General features: G+C 36.2%; 1 protein-coding gene across 1 annotated transcript; it reads left to right on the top strand.

The window, feature by feature from the left end:
- The first annotated feature begins 7,642 nt into the window (after positions 1-7,642).
- On the top strand, positions 7,643-16,952 carry LOC120188145 (serine/threonine-protein kinase ATG1c-like). The gene is made up of 14 exons (XM_039191658.1): positions 7,643-7,753; positions 7,848-8,101; positions 12,120-12,237; positions 12,316-12,374; positions 12,695-12,759; positions 13,419-13,512; positions 13,590-13,670; positions 13,790-13,898; positions 14,367-14,439; positions 14,529-14,902; positions 15,041-15,399; positions 15,953-16,241; positions 16,379-16,449; positions 16,593-16,952. The coding sequence occupies exons 2-14, from the start codon at positions 7,859-7,861 to the stop codon at positions 16,821-16,823; spliced, it is 2,166 nt and encodes a 721-aa protein (XP_039047589.1). The 5' UTR covers positions 7,643-7,753; positions 7,848-7,858; the 3' UTR covers positions 16,824-16,952.
- The last annotated feature ends 2,458 nt before the right edge of the window (positions 16,953-19,410 follow it).

Here is a 19,410-nt window from a genome sequence, read left to right as displayed (position 1 = left end):
TTTGCTGATACGGTAACATTTTAACGTTTTAATTTAATTTAAATTATTAGTAATAATTTGTTGATTTATTTAATGCATGATTATTAGATTAAGAATTAATTTTTGTAATTATTTATTTTTAGGAGAATGACCGTATATTATATCCTTTTATTAGGAATCTTAAGTTAGTGATACCTAGTCGTGTCTTGCCGTATTTAGTAGAGGTTGGATTTGGTTACATAGGTAGATATCAGGATCACTGTAAAATAGAACCATACCTTATTTCTGCCTTAGTAGAGCGGTGGAGGCCGGAAACCCACACATTCCATCTTCCGTGCGGAGAGTGGACGATCACGCTTGAGGATGTTTCTATGCACCTGGGGCTTCCAGTGGATGGAGATGTGATATCAGGGATAACTTCCGGTTCTTGGACTACTCTGTGCCGGGAAAATCTAGGACGTGTCCCGAAAAGTTTTATCGGAGGTAGGATACCGTTAAATTGGTTAGATGCCAATTTTCGGGAGTTGAGCGTAGACGCCTCTGAGGATGAGGTTAAGATGTATGCACGTGCATGCATATTGCAGTTGATATGAGGGTTGTTGATGCCGGACAAATCGCACAACCTAGTTCACTACATGTGGTTGCGACACCTTAGCGACTTTCGTCTCACCGAATCATTCAGTTGGGGCTCGGCAGTTTTGGCTTTGATGTATAGGGAGATGTGTGGAGCCACTGACTACAAGCGTAATGCTATCGGCGGATGTCTTCTGCTGTTACAGTCTTGGGCATGGTATCGATTGCCCTTTTTATGTCCCGTTGTGAAGAACCCATTCGTGTTTCCACTACTTCTGAGGTAATTATAAAACTGATTTTGTATATTAATAATTTTATACAGTGTATAATAATTTTTTTTCCTTGAATAGGTGGTCTACTGATAGGAAAAATCATCAGGAGCTACCTGATGATTTAGAAAAAATTAGAGTGCTAATCGATCAGAAGGCTGGCACACAGGTATGAATTTTAATGTTTAAAAATCAATTTTAGATTATAGTTATATAATTAGATTATTATTTTGATAAAAATTATATATTATTTGTTTTAGTTTGAATGGGTGACATATTCTACTGATGATGTGAGGGCGGTGATCCCACCTGAGTTGAAGGGTCCATCAGATGTTTGGATGGCAATGGTCCCTCTGATCTGTTATACGACCGTCGAGTGGCACTCCACTGATCGCGTGCTCCGACAGTTTGGTTGTTTTCAACCAATTCGGATGCACCACGCAATATGGTCGAGTTGCATAGCTTAGATAGATGCGGCAAGACGGATACAAATTGGCTGGTGAGGCATCATGAGTGGGTTGTGTTGTGGGAGGATCGACATCGACGCCTTCCCCGTAGAGAGCCCATTTTACTTTACCTCTTGAGTGTTGCTGAAGGTTATTATGAGTGGTTCAACAGTAACGGGAAACCGTTTCTGCTTCCCGAGGATGCACGAGGGCAGACCTTTCCACGACGTCGACAGAGACGTTATCCGACACAGCACCATCGTCCCCCGACTCGTGGACGGAGAGCAGGTGCTTTCGGTTCATCCTCAGCTGCACCAGCAGGACCTTCACAGCAGCCACCACAACCATATATGATGCCGCCATCGCCTTTCTATTACCAGATGCCGCCGCCGCCTTCACCTGGTTTTATGACCCCGCCGCCGCCACCGTCACATATGACCCCTCCTGGAGGCTATTATGGGTCTATGTTTGTAGATCCGACTTGCGGGTTCAACCTCATCACCCATGGCCGCAGCACAGACACCTCCTGTACAGTTTTCACACTCAACGATGTCTGGGTTTTATGAGTTTTCCTTGTTTTTGCTGGCCGGTGGGATAATCAATCATACACCTCTAGGGTCCTTATTCTATGTAGGTGTTTCATTGTCATCAGCTCCTCATCAACCTAATGTACCTGCTCAGGATGACGACGACGACGACGACGATGATGATGACAACGAGGGTCAGAACCAGTGATACGAAGAAATCCTCCTCGAGACCGACAACCACCGCCTTGCGGAACACATTCGCAGGCATCGATAGATTTTGTTTTTTTTATTATATTTGTATTTACTTTATTTTGTTAAATTGTAATTTTTTATTATTTCTCATTTAATACTTACTTTATTTTGTTAAATTTGTTGGACTTTTTTTAATGTATTTTAGTTCAGTTTGTTTATTACAATTTAATATCAGTTATTGTAATTTGGTTATCATTTACCATTTAATACTTATTGTAAGTTTGTTGTATTTAAAATTATATTCAAATACCAAATTTAGTTTAATAAAATTTAATGATTGTGTTCATTTTTTTAATCTTTATCATCGATTATTGAATGACATTAACTTGAAGTAAATGCAAATTAAAGTACAAGAATGATTATTTGATAAACAAATACATCATTTCCTCATCAATTGTTACTTGATGACAACAGAAGTGGACATGTTTTTCTAGTGTGTCCTGGGTTTCTACAATGCCCACATCTTCTGTCTTGTCTAGATCTTTCTCGAATATCTATATCGCAATGAATTCGATTGGATTTTGGACGACCACGCTCCCTCAATAAACTCGGATTTGGTATAATCGGAAGCCAATCTTGAACCTCATCAGGGTCTTTGTCATTACCTATGGGGAAACTCAAATTCGTATACCTTAAAAACTTCAGATAGTAGGTATACGGGATCCACAAAATGGTTATAGTCTTGACGTGTATGCGATCAAGCTGCTATCACATGAGAGCATGGATACTTCAGAGCTTGAAAAAACCCGCAGTCGCACGTTCTGTCCCTTAGATTTACTCTTAACGACACAGCTTCAATCCCTTGAAGAGGTCGCGGTAACTCTGTGATACGAAACATTTCATGCCTTCTAGAGAAGCTTGTTACAGACATTCCATTTGATGCAGCAATTTTTTTCTGTAGATCTCCAACTAATCTAGGGTGATAGACATGACCGCCTTGCATCCAGGTTTGAGCTTGTCCCCCGAGCTTTACAAAAAGCACCCCCAAATGAAAATATGTAGTTTTTACCAAAGCCGCTACAGGTAAGTGACGTACAATCTTTAAGGTTGAATTGATTGCCCCAGCTAAGTTGGTCGTCATGTGTCCATATCGATATCCATCATCATATGCGTTCGTCCACATTTCTTTATCGATGAGGCTAATGTAATCGTATCCTTCCTCGTTCTTCGCCCGTAAATCTTGAAGCATTGATTCAAACGTTCGAGGAAGAAGTTCGTAACCTAATCAAAAAATGTATAACTTACTAACCTAATCAAAAGGATCGAAAGAAAACAAACTACATCAGTTTCACTTACCCATGCACACAAATAATTGACGCTCATCATTCTTCTTGTATCTTCCATGGTAGTTCGCAGCAATGTGTCGGAGATAATACCTATGTTGGACAAAGCATGGTTGCCACATTGGACCCAAAGACTCCATTGCTGCTTTGATCCCAGCTCCGCGATCAGAAATGACACAGATTTTTTCCCTCGTGACAACATGTGCACGTAAATTTCGGAGGAAAAAAGCCCAAGAATATGTATCTTCTCCTTCGACAATAGCAAAAGCAACTGGAAGAATGTTGCGATTTCCATCTTGGACAACTGCCAATAATAAAACTTGCTTGTATTTTCCAAACAAGAAAGTCCCGTCGGTCTGGACTACAGGCTTGCAGTATTTGACAGCATTAACGCACTGTGGGTAAGTCCAAAAAACCCAGTAGAATTGGCATCGATCGCGGAGAACTCGATCATTATGGTATGCATAGGAGGTTTCAAAGTCCACAATTGTCCCAGGATTCAACCTCCGCACCAGCCTAAACCAGCCTGGAATTTCATTGAAAGATGCATCCCATTCGCCATGAAGTTTGACAATGGCATTTTTTTTTGCCAACCAAGATTTTTTATAGGAGACAGTGTACCTATACTGCGATTGTATAGCTGAAATCAACACTGAAACAGCTATATGAGAGCTTGCTTTTACCATGGGTATGATGGCTTGGCATATCACTTCAGAGTCCAAGTTGGGATGATCTTGGTTGACCCATCCAGCACAACATGTGTGAGGAATGTTATATATTGTTAGTTCCCATATGTTGTTTTTCCTCTTCATTTTCGATACGCGAACCATCCATTTACATCCGTTTTCGCGTCAGACACAGTAGCATACATATTTTTCGGTCGTCGATCGGTTTACTCTGGGCTGAACAGAATTACGGATATTGTACTTTTTTATAGCCATCACCGCTTATTCTTTGCTTGAAAACTCCATGCCTAAAGATAACTCACCATTATTTATTAATGAGTAATATCCATAGTCACCGAGATGAGGCATATCCGCAAATTCTGGCCCGTACATTGCACCATAATCAGCTTCATACATGTGTGTAAGAGGGTCAGTTTGTGCCACATTTCCTGGAACTTCATCATCAACAGAGTTGAATTGCGGTGATTCTGGGTGAATGAATAGTCCAGTCTCAGCACCATTCGCACCAGGCTCACGAAGCGGTTCTTCTGGTGGAGATGATGGTTCCTCCATGCTCTCCACATTTAGGTCGAAGAACATACTACTTACACGCCTTCCCCTTGAACTGGAAGGCATATCAACATTGAGATCGAAAAAGCTCGCAGTCGAATGCCTCCCCTTGGAGCTTGAAGCTATCGTGTCAAATGGAAACTGCATAGATGGTTGCGTCGATGGCATCTCCATATGGTCAAAGAAATTTGCAGATGAATGCCTTCCCCTTGAACTGGACGCGGTGTTGATATACGGATTGTTCGTGGATCCACCTCAGTACATATCGTAAGGAGTTGCGGATGAATGTCTCCCCATTATGGCATTAAAATCATTACACATTACTATAGTCGGGCTGTCAACTTGATCAACTTGTTCAACCAGCCCATAGTGGGAGCTTAATGATTGACCCCGCACAGCAAGCACTTGAACAAAATGTGCATACATCTCAATAGCGACGTCTGAATAATTACTTTGAGCTTCAACCATCATTTCAACATTATCATTGTTCGAAAGTTCGAACGCTGTATAAGTTAATGGCAACAATGATGTTGGAAATTTGTACTGCAACGACGACATTCTTCTACTACTTCCAACATGAATCTTCCTCGAAATCTTTGTTATCAGCTCCTCAAGAGTTATGTTTCTCTTGAATGATATTTTAACACGCTCATTTGATACGAAAACAACGCCGATTTCATCTTCTCGAATTTCACCATCATAATAAACAATAGTTGAAAGTTGCACCATTCTTTGAGTTTAAAAGTGAGGCAATATTATATCTGTAAAAAAATAACTGAAACAAACCTGCTTAAATAAATTATATATGAATGAAAATATAACACAATAAATTTTTACACATCAACGTAAATAATTTAAATAATATAATTTTATATTATTATCTGCACCGTAAAACTATTTCGACGTATACTCTCGCTTTTCAATTTTACAAACGTAAAAATTAATTGAAAATAATTATTATAATATTTTTTTCAAATAATCATAATAAATAATAAATATAATAAAAAAAATTTATAATAAAATTACCTTATAACAAAAAATCGCACGAACTTCTAAACTAAATATGAGAAGATTGCCAAAATTATTGACTCGTTGACGGAATTGTTGTATTAATTTATAAGTTGAGATGAGAGATGTGAGGAACATAACCGGGGGAGAAGGGTATATATAGCCATACAAGGCGCAGTACCTGCACCGCAGTATTATGGTATAGCGCAGATCAGGCTCCGCACTAAATATAATTATCTAGATACACAAATATATCGCGGTTCAGGGGGCGCGCTATACCCCACGTGACGCAAGTCAACATATAGCGCGTTACATGGGACGCGCTATACCCCACGTGGTGCTAAATCAGCGTATAGTGCGAGTCAAGGGACACACTTTACTGCTACGGTATTAGATCGGGAAATATAATCTGACCGGTGTTAATCGATAAATATACCTACACCGATGATATTTTAGGAAAAACATCCGAAATAAAAGACGCATTGTAGTTAGTGCTACTCTAAATTACCATGGCTAAAGACACATGATAACCCATGAATGTCATGATTTCAATACGTTTTCAATATTTATTGTATTATTTGTCATATCTGAAGAAATAATATTTCAATTATATTATTTAACAATTTTTCAACCACATTATCTAAAAATTTTAGCCCAACTAGTTATACGGGCTTCAGTCATCTATGACAAATAACACTATAATAAATATGCATAGTGCACATAATTAAATAATATTCAAAATAATTCTTTTTAGGGTAAATTATAAATTTAATAATTAAACTATTTTTTCTCTCTTATTTTATCCATGTACTTTTAATTTTTTTTAATTTACTCAATAAACTTTATATATTAATTTTTTTTAATCACTCTACGATGATATATATTATTTTATTATTATTTTCGTATAACATGTTATATTTTATTAAATATTTTAATACCACATAATTATAAATAAAAATAAATTTAAAAATTCTAAATTATACCTTTAAAATTATATTCAAACTCTAAATTTCCGAATTATACCTAAACCCCAAATTACAACCTCATCCACCCTCACCCTCCCACCGACGGACGGTGGCTCATCGGCGACCTTACCTGTAGGAAGGGATACCAGCGGTCAGTATATAGTTCTCCTTGTTCGGACCTCTTTCTGTTATTCTTCTTCTTTCCTTTCTCCATTTAGTTGATTGCTGCTTGTGTGATGGTCGATTGCCGCAATGTTTTTTAGTCTGGTGCTTTTAAATTCAGAATGCATTTTTAATTGAAACAATGAATTTTCTTCTGAAATTGCAGTGCATTGCTTTGTCTATGACTTGCGAATGCCATCCATAGCTCGTTCTTCGTCTACCAGATTTGGGATTTCATATCATCCAAGTGTGGGTAGCCATTGAGTTTTAAATAAAAGGAATTCATTACCGATTCAGCATCAGCATAATCTTTATTACAATATCAAATGAAAGGTATTCAAATCCCATTAGCCGGCCAAATCTTTGTTCTGGTTCAAATTCATGGACACCTATGCACCCGAGATTTTCACAGCCTGGCATGGACAATGTCATTACCAATTCAACAGCCTCTCAATCCTCAGCATGTTCTTCAGTCAAGCTTAAACCACGATAAACCACCGTTTGCCGATGGGAGGGCGAGGGTGAGTTGGAGTGGGGGTTGTAGTTTAGAGTTTAGTGTTTAGGTTTTGAGATTTAATTTGAGAATTTATGGTTCGGGTGTTTAAATTTAATTTTTTTAGTAATACATGGAATTAAAATATTAATAAAATATGACAAATGTCATATGAAAATAATAATAAAATAATATGTCATTTTTGAGTGATAAAAAAATTAATGTATATAGTTCAGTTCTTAAATTAAAAAATTTGAAAGTATATTGAGTAAAATAAGAGAGATAATATAGTTTGGATACTAAACATGTAATTTAACCTTCTTTTTATTATATTTTTATTGTTTGGTTTCTATTTCTTTACGCTTGAAAACGTGAAGCGCGTGGTTTTATAGAAACAATCGAAATGGCCAAATTACGTATCAAGATCTCAATAATTGAACATATATAGTAATCAATTACAATCCCAAAAGCAGAGCACCATTAAGAAATTTAAGCTTACCTTCCCCTCTCTGCTCTTCCCCTATCCTCACATGGCCAATCAGAAATCCTTTTAAAATACGGGTCAAATCTTCTAAACTATCCGAATTCCAGTGACGAATTCAAAGTTCTGGCTTTGGATTTTAGTTTTTCTTTTCTTTTGTTTTTGATTTTCCAGGTTCGCCTGTAATGGCTCAACCAGCAGGGATGGGAAGAGTGGTAGGGAGCTATTTAATTGGCCGGCAAATCGGGTCGGGTTCGTTCTCGATTGTTTGCCATGCGAGGCATCGAGTTCATGGAACCGAAGTTGCGATAAAGGAGATCGTAATGAGTCGGCTCAATAAGAAGTTGCAGGAGAGTTTGATGTCGGAGATCTATATTTTGAAGAGAATTAATCATCCTAATATTATTCGACTGCATGATATTATTGAGGTTCCTTTCTTCTCTTTTCTTTCTTTTTAAAAAACATCGTTTCCTTTTATTATTAATATTTTAGGAGTTGTTTGGATGCTGAGGAAGTGGGGAGAGAAGTAGAGAATGAATTTTGAAGAGTAGAACTTAGTCAACTTTCTACTTTGTTTGCGTTAACGGTTAATCTATCTTGCTTTGAGAGTTAAATTTCACTTTGGCTTCTCTTTGATCTGTAGCAACTAATACTACGTCAGAAGCTTTGTGTGTCATTGATGTTTTTTTTTTGCTAAAATGGCAGTGGTCAAGGGAAACTAATTGAAAATCTAATTTTCATGTAGTGTTTGTGAAGGTTTCCAGCTCGGGGCTGATTTTGTGTATGTCATAACCTTTCCCCCTTCTAAAGTATTTATAACTTGTTGCCCTTCACTCCATGGACTTGGAGTGGTTTAATGGTTCTCATAGTTGCAATTATGCTCTAACGGTTGGTCTGGCATTTTGTTTATTCTCATTAGATCATTTGTAAGTTCAAATCTTCTGGAAAATGTCAATCACAATATACTTCGATAAATCAAAGTTTTTTGTAATAATGCTGATATGCTGTGTCAGTTTTTCTTTACTTCTTGTAATCCCCTCAGACCGATGCGTGTAACCCAATCCGATCTGGGTTGTCATATTAGGGCCACCGGAACGACCCACTGTAAAAATAGCGGAAAATTTAAAACTTTCCTTAAAACTTGTAAACTCATAAAATCATTTATGAGTACAAAATAAAAGTTATCAGTATTCGAAATAAAACATATTTTCAGACTCGCATAAAACAAAATACAATTACATGCCTCCTAATTACATGTACCATACTCTGCAAGCAACGCCAGAAGAACTCCCTTACTGAAGTCGATAGCTGCACTGGTACAATTCTTTTAGCCTGAAAAGATGAGTAACAGAGTGAGCTTCGGAAAGCTCAGTAATACAGAACTACCAGATGATGCTGAAGAACTTGCAGATACAGATAAACATATATTTCCTTATTGATTCAGATATCCACAGATTTTTAGATTGAACTGAGGTCCATTGATATCGCAGGTAGTAACAGATAGTATTCATTTCAGATGGAAATGTTTCGGATGTCTAGGTTCAGGAGATCAGAATAGGTTTTCTAGTGTGTTCTCGTAAAACCAGTAAAAAGATACAGATCTTTTAAAATATCTATATATATATATACTCCCATCCGTTCACATCATAAATGTGTAGGTTCCCCAGAACCATACACCCAACCGCACATGCCATTTAGACCCTGAGCACAAAGCCGAGAAGTCTGCAGATAATCTTCCTCCAACAATAAACCTCCAGATAAAACATTTCTCCGTCGGTAAACAAAGATATCAGAAATCAAAACATAATTCAGATCAAATATCATAACAGAATCTAGGGGTATCTGAACAAAAATAATATAATTTAGAGATTTTGGTGTTCAGTTTTATTCTATTCATTTCAGAGCTCGAGAATATCTAATCATTCTTGAGCTTGGTGATATTCTTGGGTCATTTCCATTACAGGGGTATTCTGGTCATTCTACAAATCCGATGTATTTTAATCACTTCCTTTCATCATGTCTTATTATTTAATTCCAATTTATCATCTATTTCAGTTTCTTCGAACAATTCTGATAAAAGAGCACCCTAATAAATTGTTCTTCAGGTATTTACTCATAACTCGGATATTTTCGGGTCAAATGCCTTCTCATATTTTTACCAACGGAATATCAAGAATTTTTCTGCACTAAGTCAGGATCTTAACAATCAAATTCGTACTTAATTCAGGGAATCATTTCAAGATCAGAGAGTGTTTAAGAAAGCAATTAATCATATGATCTCTAAATTATATTATTTTCGTTAAGAGCTAATATCGAAATTATCTGGTTAAGAAATTACGAAAATGCCCTTGAGAGGTAAAATAGTCCAAGTTGACCCTGAATGAGAAAGTACTTTGAGGATTTGTACTTAACTTGATTAAGTACGAATTTGATTGTTAAGATCCTGACTTAGTGCAGAAAAATTCTTGATATTCCGTTGGTAAAAATATGAGAAGGCATTTGACCCGAAAATATCCGAGTTACGAGTAAATATCTGAAGAACAATTTATTGGGGGTGCTCTTTTATCAGAATTGTTCGATGATAAATTGAAATTAAATAATAAGACAGGATGAAAGGAAGTGATTAAAATACATCGGATCTATAGAATGACCATAATACCCCTGTAATGGAAATGACCCAAGAATATCACCATGCTCAGGAATGATTGAATATTCTCGAGCTCTGAAATGAATGGAATAAAACTGAACACCAAAATACCCTTATGGCCTAGACTAAGTAGATGTTTTAAATTAATTAAGGAATCCAAGTAAATACGGGTGTTGTACTACCCTTAAAAGTTATGGAACACAACTTAAGTGAGCCGATCAACCTTAATGACATGTCAGTACCTGAACGACATAGATATTATTTGAACGCGTGTTCGTTTTCTCAAGTTTAGTTCGATGATAATTTTGGAAATATTCAGCTCAGCAACTCTAGATCGCATTCAATACTAAGAATTTTATATTTGTTCGACAAATCAACCACGAAGTCTGAATTGAACTAAAAGAAAGTACAATATGTATCCGAAATTCAGAAACGTCCGGAATTACTCTGGAAAATTCCGAAGTAGTTGGAATAGACTTGACTGCTAAATGAACTAGATAACCTCAAGGACTGAGGATTAAGTAAAAGATTGGAATAAGCCTGAAAACTCGGATGAACTTACGTGGTGTATCATCCCTATGGATTATGAACCACAAATCAAGTATGTCGATATTTCCTGATATAGTTGAAACATGGAAATGAAATAAAGACCATTAGAATATATGTTCGTCTCCTTAAGTTCTGTTCAGTGATGCCTCAAAGGTGATCTATGGATAAGAATATTTGATATTAAAGAGTAAATACCCTGGAAGGTTAATGAATTTGATAAGTTGACAAGTATTAGTTATGGGAGCTATTAATCTGGAGTTGTTCCATAATCTGTTCAATCGACATAGATTGTAAAGGTCTTGAATCTTCGTTATTCCTTATCTGCTCAAATCACTCTAGTCATGTATGAAAACATAAGTAACTCATATATAAAGGATTTTGAATACCCTTCTGATTACGTAGAGCTTCCGATAAATGTTTGAATAAGATGATCATGATAAGCATATTATGAATAACTGATGATTTTGTCAGTCAACAAACTCTTCTAATAGTGATTCTAATTTCCGGCACTCTATCGGTAGACTGAAGATTTGTATTTCTATGCCCGATAAGATCATCTTGTATCTCTAAAAAATATCTGGAAACTCTAGTGTGTTCCCTACTTGTCGGAAACTTTGACGATCTCACCCCTCCACGCGCCGGCGACGACGGAGAAACGGAGAACACCGGTTGACTCGGAACGATGCAAGGAACACGATGGTGCGGGAGGTGTCGAAAATTGATCATCGGATCGTCGTGAATCGACGAAAAACCAACTGAAAATGAGTTATTACCGACGATACTTCCGACTGAAATTAACGATTCACGACGACGATTCACGACGAAAGGTTTGAGGGGTTTTGTTCCTCGGTCGACAACGAGCAAGATGATGGTTTCGGTTCGTCGATCGGAGGTCGAACGACGAGTATATCGGAGTTGAAAGTGGGTTGACGAGGGGAGGAAAATAGAGCATTTTTTTTCTTTAGAATACACGGGAAATGGGTGTTATAATTCATCCCAAAAGAAAAATGGTCAAATAATGAGTTTAGTCACTGAACTTTCTGCACTTCTTAAAACGGTCTGCAAACTTTGAAATTTTACAATTTAATCCACCGTTTCTTTCAAAATACCAATTAAATTCACCACTATATAATTCCTAAAATTTAGCCCCTAAATTGAGGTGTTACACTTCTACTACTTGTTATATGAGTAATCATAAAATATATATATCTTAGTCATATTTTAATTTGGGTTTATATGCATATCTCTAGGTTCCTGGAAAGATACATCTTGTATTAGAGTACTGCAAGGGTGGCGATCTTTCTATGTATGTTACACGACATGGAAGTGTCCCTGAGGCAACTGCGAAGCATTTCATGCAACAGCTAGGTATTCGGCAAACCATTGTTGCTTTTCTTTATCTATTGAATTTGGTCGTTCAAAACACTTATAACCATCTTGTTGCAGCGGCAGGCCTCCAAGTTCTCCGTGACAATAATCTTATACATCGGGATCTAAAGCCTCAGGTTCAGTTAATTTTGTTTTGTCAAGTTTGAATTTTTATCTATTTTTTGGCTACTTATGTCTCTGAGTAAATAAGCACACCTACTAAAAGTTGTATTACTTTCTTTCTTTACCATAATAAGTAGAACTAAAATATAATGGATGACACCTTTTTTCCCTCTTAATTGGATTTGCTTTTGGAACTGTATTATTGAATATGATGAAGTTGTATGTATTGGTACATATGCATTTAAAAAATAAGCCCGTGATGTTGAACAACCTCCTTTGTTACATACCAGTCTTGTCCATGCCATGAAGTTCTCTTTATAATGTTGATGAACAGAATCTTCTTCTCACAACAAATGATGGAAATGCAGTTTTAAAGATTGCAGATTTCGGATTTGCAAGGTATACTATCACATTGATCAGCCCAATTATTGGGTGTTTTTCTTATTTTCTTTCGCTTTCCTTTTTTTTAGTTAAAGAATCTCTATTAGTGAAAAGTAGCTTTCATCTTTCTAGCCCAAGGACCAAGGCTTATCCTTGGCTGTTTGAATTGAACTTTGTTTCTTTCAACAACAACAAAAAAATGAAAAAGTAATTATTTTAATTGTTAATATTACAATTTGAGACCACTTTCTTCTTTAATAGTCTGTATTATGTGCTTATTTGCTTTAAATGGTTCGAGAATGGTTCTAATTGGTGCTCAACAGCCACAGTGAAGAATGGAAACTGAGGCTTCTGGAAAAATGCTATTGAATTAATATCTTAAAGTACTATGATTGCAATGGTCCAGCATAATTGATTTTTAATTGTTGATATTAATCAAGGAAGTTATTCATAATTATTGTCTACTACCCTTTTTTGTTTGGAGTTATGGAAGATATTTTGCGTTTGCACCCCATTGGTTTCTTTTTGCAAGTAAAGTTCATTTAATTATATAATTCCAATCATGGTCAGATAAAGAAGATGAAAAGGATGGTACCGCTGTGCTATGCACATATGTTTTCCCAATGAATTTTTCACCCATATTCAATAGTTAGAACATTACTGTTCTGTTTTGGCAGATCTCTGCAACCTAAGGGGCTTGCTGAAACATTATGTGGTTCTCCTCTTTACATGGCTCCAGAGATAATGCAGCTGCAGAAGTACGACGCAAAGGTGATGGTTACTCCCCACACAAGACTTGACTCTTGCTCTTCTCATCCATACCTTACTAACTGGACCCTAATACGCAGGCAGATCTTTGGAGTGTTGGTGCTATTTTATTTCAGCTCGTTACCGGGAAAACACCATTCACTGGAAACAATCAAATACAGGTAATGAACTTCTAAATGTGTTTGTCTAAAATGGTCCCCAAGGTTCCTGAATTTTTCTAACTTTAGGTTTGCAATTAATCACGTGAATTGAACCAGTGATTATGTTGATGCTTTTGCAGCTACTCCAAAACATTTTGAAATCAACCGATTTACATTTCCCGGCGGAAAATGATTATTTGACAGCTGATTGCAAAGATTTATGTCAAAAATTGCTCCGTCGTAACCCAGGTATTCCATAAATGTAGATTAGATTACAGACTTCCAACATACAATTGAATTATTTGTTGGCATATTAGAGACGATAACAACCATTTTACTGTTACATGCTTACTTTATTCTGGGATGATGCGAATTTCCAGAGTTAGAAGTATGAAAGAACCTTAACCTTAATTATTTAGTTTGTAACTATCTGTTCTTCTCCCTTTTCACTTATTCTGATGTTTAGGCATGGATGACTTGAACCACCTATTTGTTAATTGTGCTTACAAGAATTATTGTAATCTAAACTAATAGACTCTTCATGCTAGACCAATGATGCTAAGTTAAACATTTAGCTGATCTGTCAAGACAATGAGCAAAAGATCCATACAAATCAAGTTTCATTCAGCAATGCTATCAATTTTTTTGAGTGCTGAGCAATTTGTATTTATATTCTTGACCTTGTTCTCACTGGTCTCTTTATCCTTCTATTTGCAGTGGAACGTTTCACATTTGAAGAGTTCTTCAACCATCCATTTCTTTCTCGGGGACCACCAGAAAAATCATTGAGGTAAATGAGGAACTGATTGTTATCATCATCCAACCTTGATATATATTATCCCCAACATCCTAAATACTGAAACATTGCTGCATATGCAGGAGTCAGAGCTTTTCAAGAGCTGGTTTTCCTTGTTCTGAAAGCCGTCCTGTGAGGAATACTGAGGAAAGCTTTCAGGAGGACTGTCTTCCTTTCTTTCTGGATGATGATTCTAGTGGTCCTGATGTTAGCCCTTCATTTGCTGAAAAGAGGTCCTTAATGAAATCTACTTATGGATTTTCTGTTGATGTTAAAGATACTAGAGGAGCAACATCTAGTTCTTCGAGTAAAGTAGATTTTACATCCAAATACAGTGTTACAAGACATAAATTGGAAAATGCTAGTTTTAAACTTGAAAGACGCAAGGTTTCAGGTGAAACTCTGCACGAACCTCACAAATCCCTGGATCAAAGACCTGCAAATACTTGTTCAAGAGGTACCAACAATTTTATATGTTCCATTTCTCTTTATGATCTAATTCCCAACATATCTTGCTTATTTTCTATGTTCTGAGCAATTTCATCCTTTGAATAACACGTCTTGTTTAACTGTCACTCTTGCATTGTTTCCACAGTTGGTGAGTCACTGGAGTTGATTGACCAAGATTATATTATTGTGTCTGGACCCTCCATGGATGTGTCATCTTCTTCAGCTAGAACTTCCAAGCCAAACCATACTGTATACAAATCTGAGAATTCTCCTCTAATTCCCTTTGTCAATAGAACTGCATCAACTGCCCCCATGCCAATCGCTGGTGCCACCGAAGTCAAAACTCATCATGTAGGAAGCTTAGGAAGTCAGAGCTCTGCCCCTGGGACTTCTCAAGGATCCATGGATATTGGAGATATGGAACAACCATCATCTCATTGCATGACAAGGATTAAATCATTACAGCAGTGTGCATCTGCAGTTACAGAATTAGTGCATGAAAAGGTTAGTCCATAGTTAACCTGTTAAAAGTGCATTATGCGGAGTAGGGCATCGACATAACTCCCTCCCTTGCCCTTTATTCTTCCCCATGTTTGCTTGCTTAACTGCCATTTAGCAGATGACTGGTCTCATTGTGTACTTATCTTTGTGTGCCTAGACTCTGGACCATTTGATTGGCTCTCTTGGTGCTGGTAGGACCTCTACATGGTCTACTAATATGCTCAGACAAGGCAATTAGTTAATGAATGCTCTCACTGCATCTTTCTGGGTCATACTTTTAGGAAAATTTTGCATGATTGGAGTATAAGGTGTATACAGCTTCAACGTTTAGTTTGTGTACCTTGTGGCCAGTTTCTGCTGCTCCTTACTGTTACTTTCGGGTCAACAAGCTTCGTTCAATAGTATGATATTTTAAATGACACAACTCCATGTCAATCTCTATGTTGATTACTGTTACTTCTGTTACATCTTGCTAGCTAGGATCTCTTTGTATTTTCTTTGCCATTAGAAGCTTTATTGATGCTATTTTGTATACATTATCGTGGTTTGTTGATAGATTGAGGCAGGTAGACAACTTGAAGCATTCTCAATCCAGCTTGTGATTCTTGCAATTTGGAAACAAGCACTGCATATTTGCCACACCCAGGCTGCATCAGCTATGGAAGGAAGTCCAAGCCAAGAAACAAGCAGATTGAGTGCCAGCAGGAAACATGGAACATCTGATAGGGAAGAATGTAATGAGATTTTCAGCCCAGAAGGGCCAGAAGATATATCCTCAGAGATAGAGAGGGAATTTCTTCGGGAAGTTGAGCATGCCGAGGAACTTGCCAAAGTTATTGAGCCTGGTAAACCTTTGATAATGATTACTCATTCCCTGTATTAAATTTGTTGTTTGAATTTGAAATTGCTCGAACAATAAGAAGGCAACTAAATGCATATAAAAAATGTTCATTAAATTAGCATGTTGTCATCATGATTGCAGGAAGTACAGAGATGCCTGATGCAATGGAGACAATATTTCAAGCAGCCCTTGCCTTGGGAAGACATGGAGGAGTGAGTCTTTCCTTTTCACCTTGATATCATTCATGTGCCTCAATTGTATTTATCTAATATAATTTTCCGGCGTGGAGAATAGATCAAGCGAAGATCTTTTATAATATAAATAGTTGATGAATGCCGTGGTGTGTGTTTTGCAGGTTGATGAGCTCATGGGTGATATGGAAAGTGCAGCTTTATTGTATTCAAAGGCAGAGCGTTTATTAGTCTTCCTTCTAGTCGAAGCACCGTCTCTCATTCTTAATCCTCCATTCTCACTCACAAACTCAGACCGGTATAGACTTGGAACGTACATTGATTTTCTTAGAAACAGGTCAGGGTACTCAAGATCACAGATGATGGCTGTTCTCGGGTGCAAGGATCAGCCATAGAGTTTAACCATTATTAAAAAAAAACTTATTTGTACAGTTATTCTTTGAAGTAACGGGGAATCAGGGTGTTAACATGGATCGACTCATTGTATCATGTTTGAGTGTTGTATTATTCTCTCATTTCTGCCATTAGTGAATGATAATCTGGTTAAGTTCTCAAGTGCTTTTCGTCTTTAATTTGTGTGTGTGTGTGTGTTTTTTTTTAAGTATACCATGTGATATTCACTCAAAGAATGATCGGTATTGAATTGAAAACTAGATAAAGTAAATGAGACCCATGGAGTAAATCAGAAAAGTATATTTGACCTTAATTGAATCCCCTTTAAAAATAACGTTTATTATAGAACTTCAATTCGCTGCTCTTTATATATAGACCTGGTAAATTTATTCTTGATTACTCAAATCGACTTTCTCGAAGGGGTATTCAATATAGATATGAACATGATGATAAAACTTGATCCGAAACCCAAATCATACCCGATTAAATCAAAATCGCTCCAAAATTTAATTGGACTAATGTGGACTCATATCCACTTTGATTCCAAACTGAAAACATGAGTTGAGATTAACTTGAATCGAAAGTAATCCGAATCAAAAACAACCCAAATCAAAAATAATTTGAATTTAATTTATCTAAATCTCGTTTGAATTGAACATTGACTCAATTTTTAATCCAATAAATGAATAAAAGTCGTGAAACCCAATCAACCCACTGTCGAGTAAAATCACAAGAAAGATTTTGTGTAACAACCTCCACCAAATTGGGTATTTTAACGTTAGACCGAATAGTAATATAGTGTCAAACGCCGTGTTTCGCTGGCAGAAAAGTCAACCCCCACCATTTCTTTGATACAATCATTAATTCAACCTTCGTATATGGCTTTGTTTTTTTGACTGCATAAACATGTAGGTGCGTTTGACTTTGACCCTTAAACGCGGTTTCGTATTTAACAATTTATGCACTAATACCTGTTTTATTAACATTATTGAAAAAGTCAATGTAAGCAAACATTTGTTTTATCTGCGTTTTACGTTGACCCTTTAAACTATAAAGGAGTTGATCAAGACATTCACTACATTTTGAAGAAACAAAAAAAAAAAAGGAAATGTGGGTGATTCCTGTTATTTTTTTCTCTGTATTTCTCTGTATGATAATTATGTTTATTGCCCTTGTTCAATGTTGTTCTTCAGGGAGTAGTAATACCGGTGGTGGCGGTGCTGCTGGAGTTCATCGCCACTTCGGCGAAGGTGGTCAGAAGATGTCTCAAGGCTTTGGCGGAGACCATGTAAGCATTGATATTGGTGGTGCAGGGTATAGCAGTTGGGGAGGAGGTTTTAATGCTGGAGGTGGTGGAGGTGGAGGTGGAGGTGGAGGTGGAGGTGGCTGTTAAAAGAGAAAAAATAACGTATGTAACTAGGAAGACACAATCAAGAAGCTCGTTGGTTCAAAGGGACGATACAATTGATGTTGTAAATTAACAATTATTGAAACAATTAAGTTAAGCTTGTTCCTCCTTGATGATTGGCATTGATGTTGTAAATTAGCTTTAATTGATGTTGTAAACAATTATTGAAAATATTAAGTTATATATTAAATTAATTATAATCTCTTTTTTGTTATAAAGTTCATATAAAAATCATTATTAAAAATAACTATAATTTTTTTATGTAAAATCACTAATAAAAACTTTATTGTAATTTATATAATAGTCATACACACACAAAATAACGACCCTTTAAAAATTTATAAATTTAAGAAAAAAATATGAATTAATTTATTTAGTTGGTTTTTACTTATTAACATATGATTAAAGTTAAAATTTTAACTTAACCAACGTTTTCATTTGGTTTAAAAAAAATAATTTTCAAAAATTAAAATAAAATCCTCTTTGATGAATAACAGAATATTTAAACAAAAGTATTTTAATCTATTGAAAAATAAAATCCCATAATTTCCATTTATTCAGAATTTAGTTTTGCATTAATATACATTATATTACAATATTTATAGTTATTTCATAGGAAAAGAGAATAGGGATGGGCATAGGTCGGGTTTTTGGTCCACCCGAGATCATATCCGACCCGACCAAAACAAGATTCCACCCGACCCGACAAATAATTTAAAAACTCGACCCGACCCGAAATAATAAAAAATTTTTATTCAATCAAAACAGTGACTTAATTGAAAAAAATATTATATATAAGGGTATTATTGTAATTATTCATAAATATATAAGGTAAAATTATATATATTTTTCGGGCCGGGTCGGATATTTTTCACCATAAATCCGAACCCGACCCGACTCAAACATCACATTAAAAAAATCTGACCCGACCCGAATATAAACCCAAAATTTAAAAAAAAAAAACTCGATCTGATCGAGTCGGAACCTATAAATCAATTGCCTAATTCTCACGACTTTAAGAAAAGTTTACGACAATTTGAGCAATCAATGTCTTGAAAATCAAAACTTCTCTCCCTTTATTTAATTAATAACTGATATCCGATCTATTAATCACTAATTCAGATCGGATACTACAGAGATAAAAGCGACCCTCCCAACCCAATTTGCTCTATTCGAAAATG

Source organism: Hibiscus syriacus, unplaced genomic scaffold (assembly GCF_006381635.1).
Source record: "Hibiscus syriacus cultivar Baekdansim isolate YM2019G1 unplaced genomic scaffold, ASM638163v2 tig00116939_pilon, whole genome shotgun sequence".
NCBI classification, from domain to species: domain Eukaryota; kingdom Viridiplantae; phylum Streptophyta; class Magnoliopsida; order Malvales; family Malvaceae; genus Hibiscus; species Hibiscus syriacus.
This window is presented reverse-complemented; position numbering and strand designations above follow the sequence as displayed.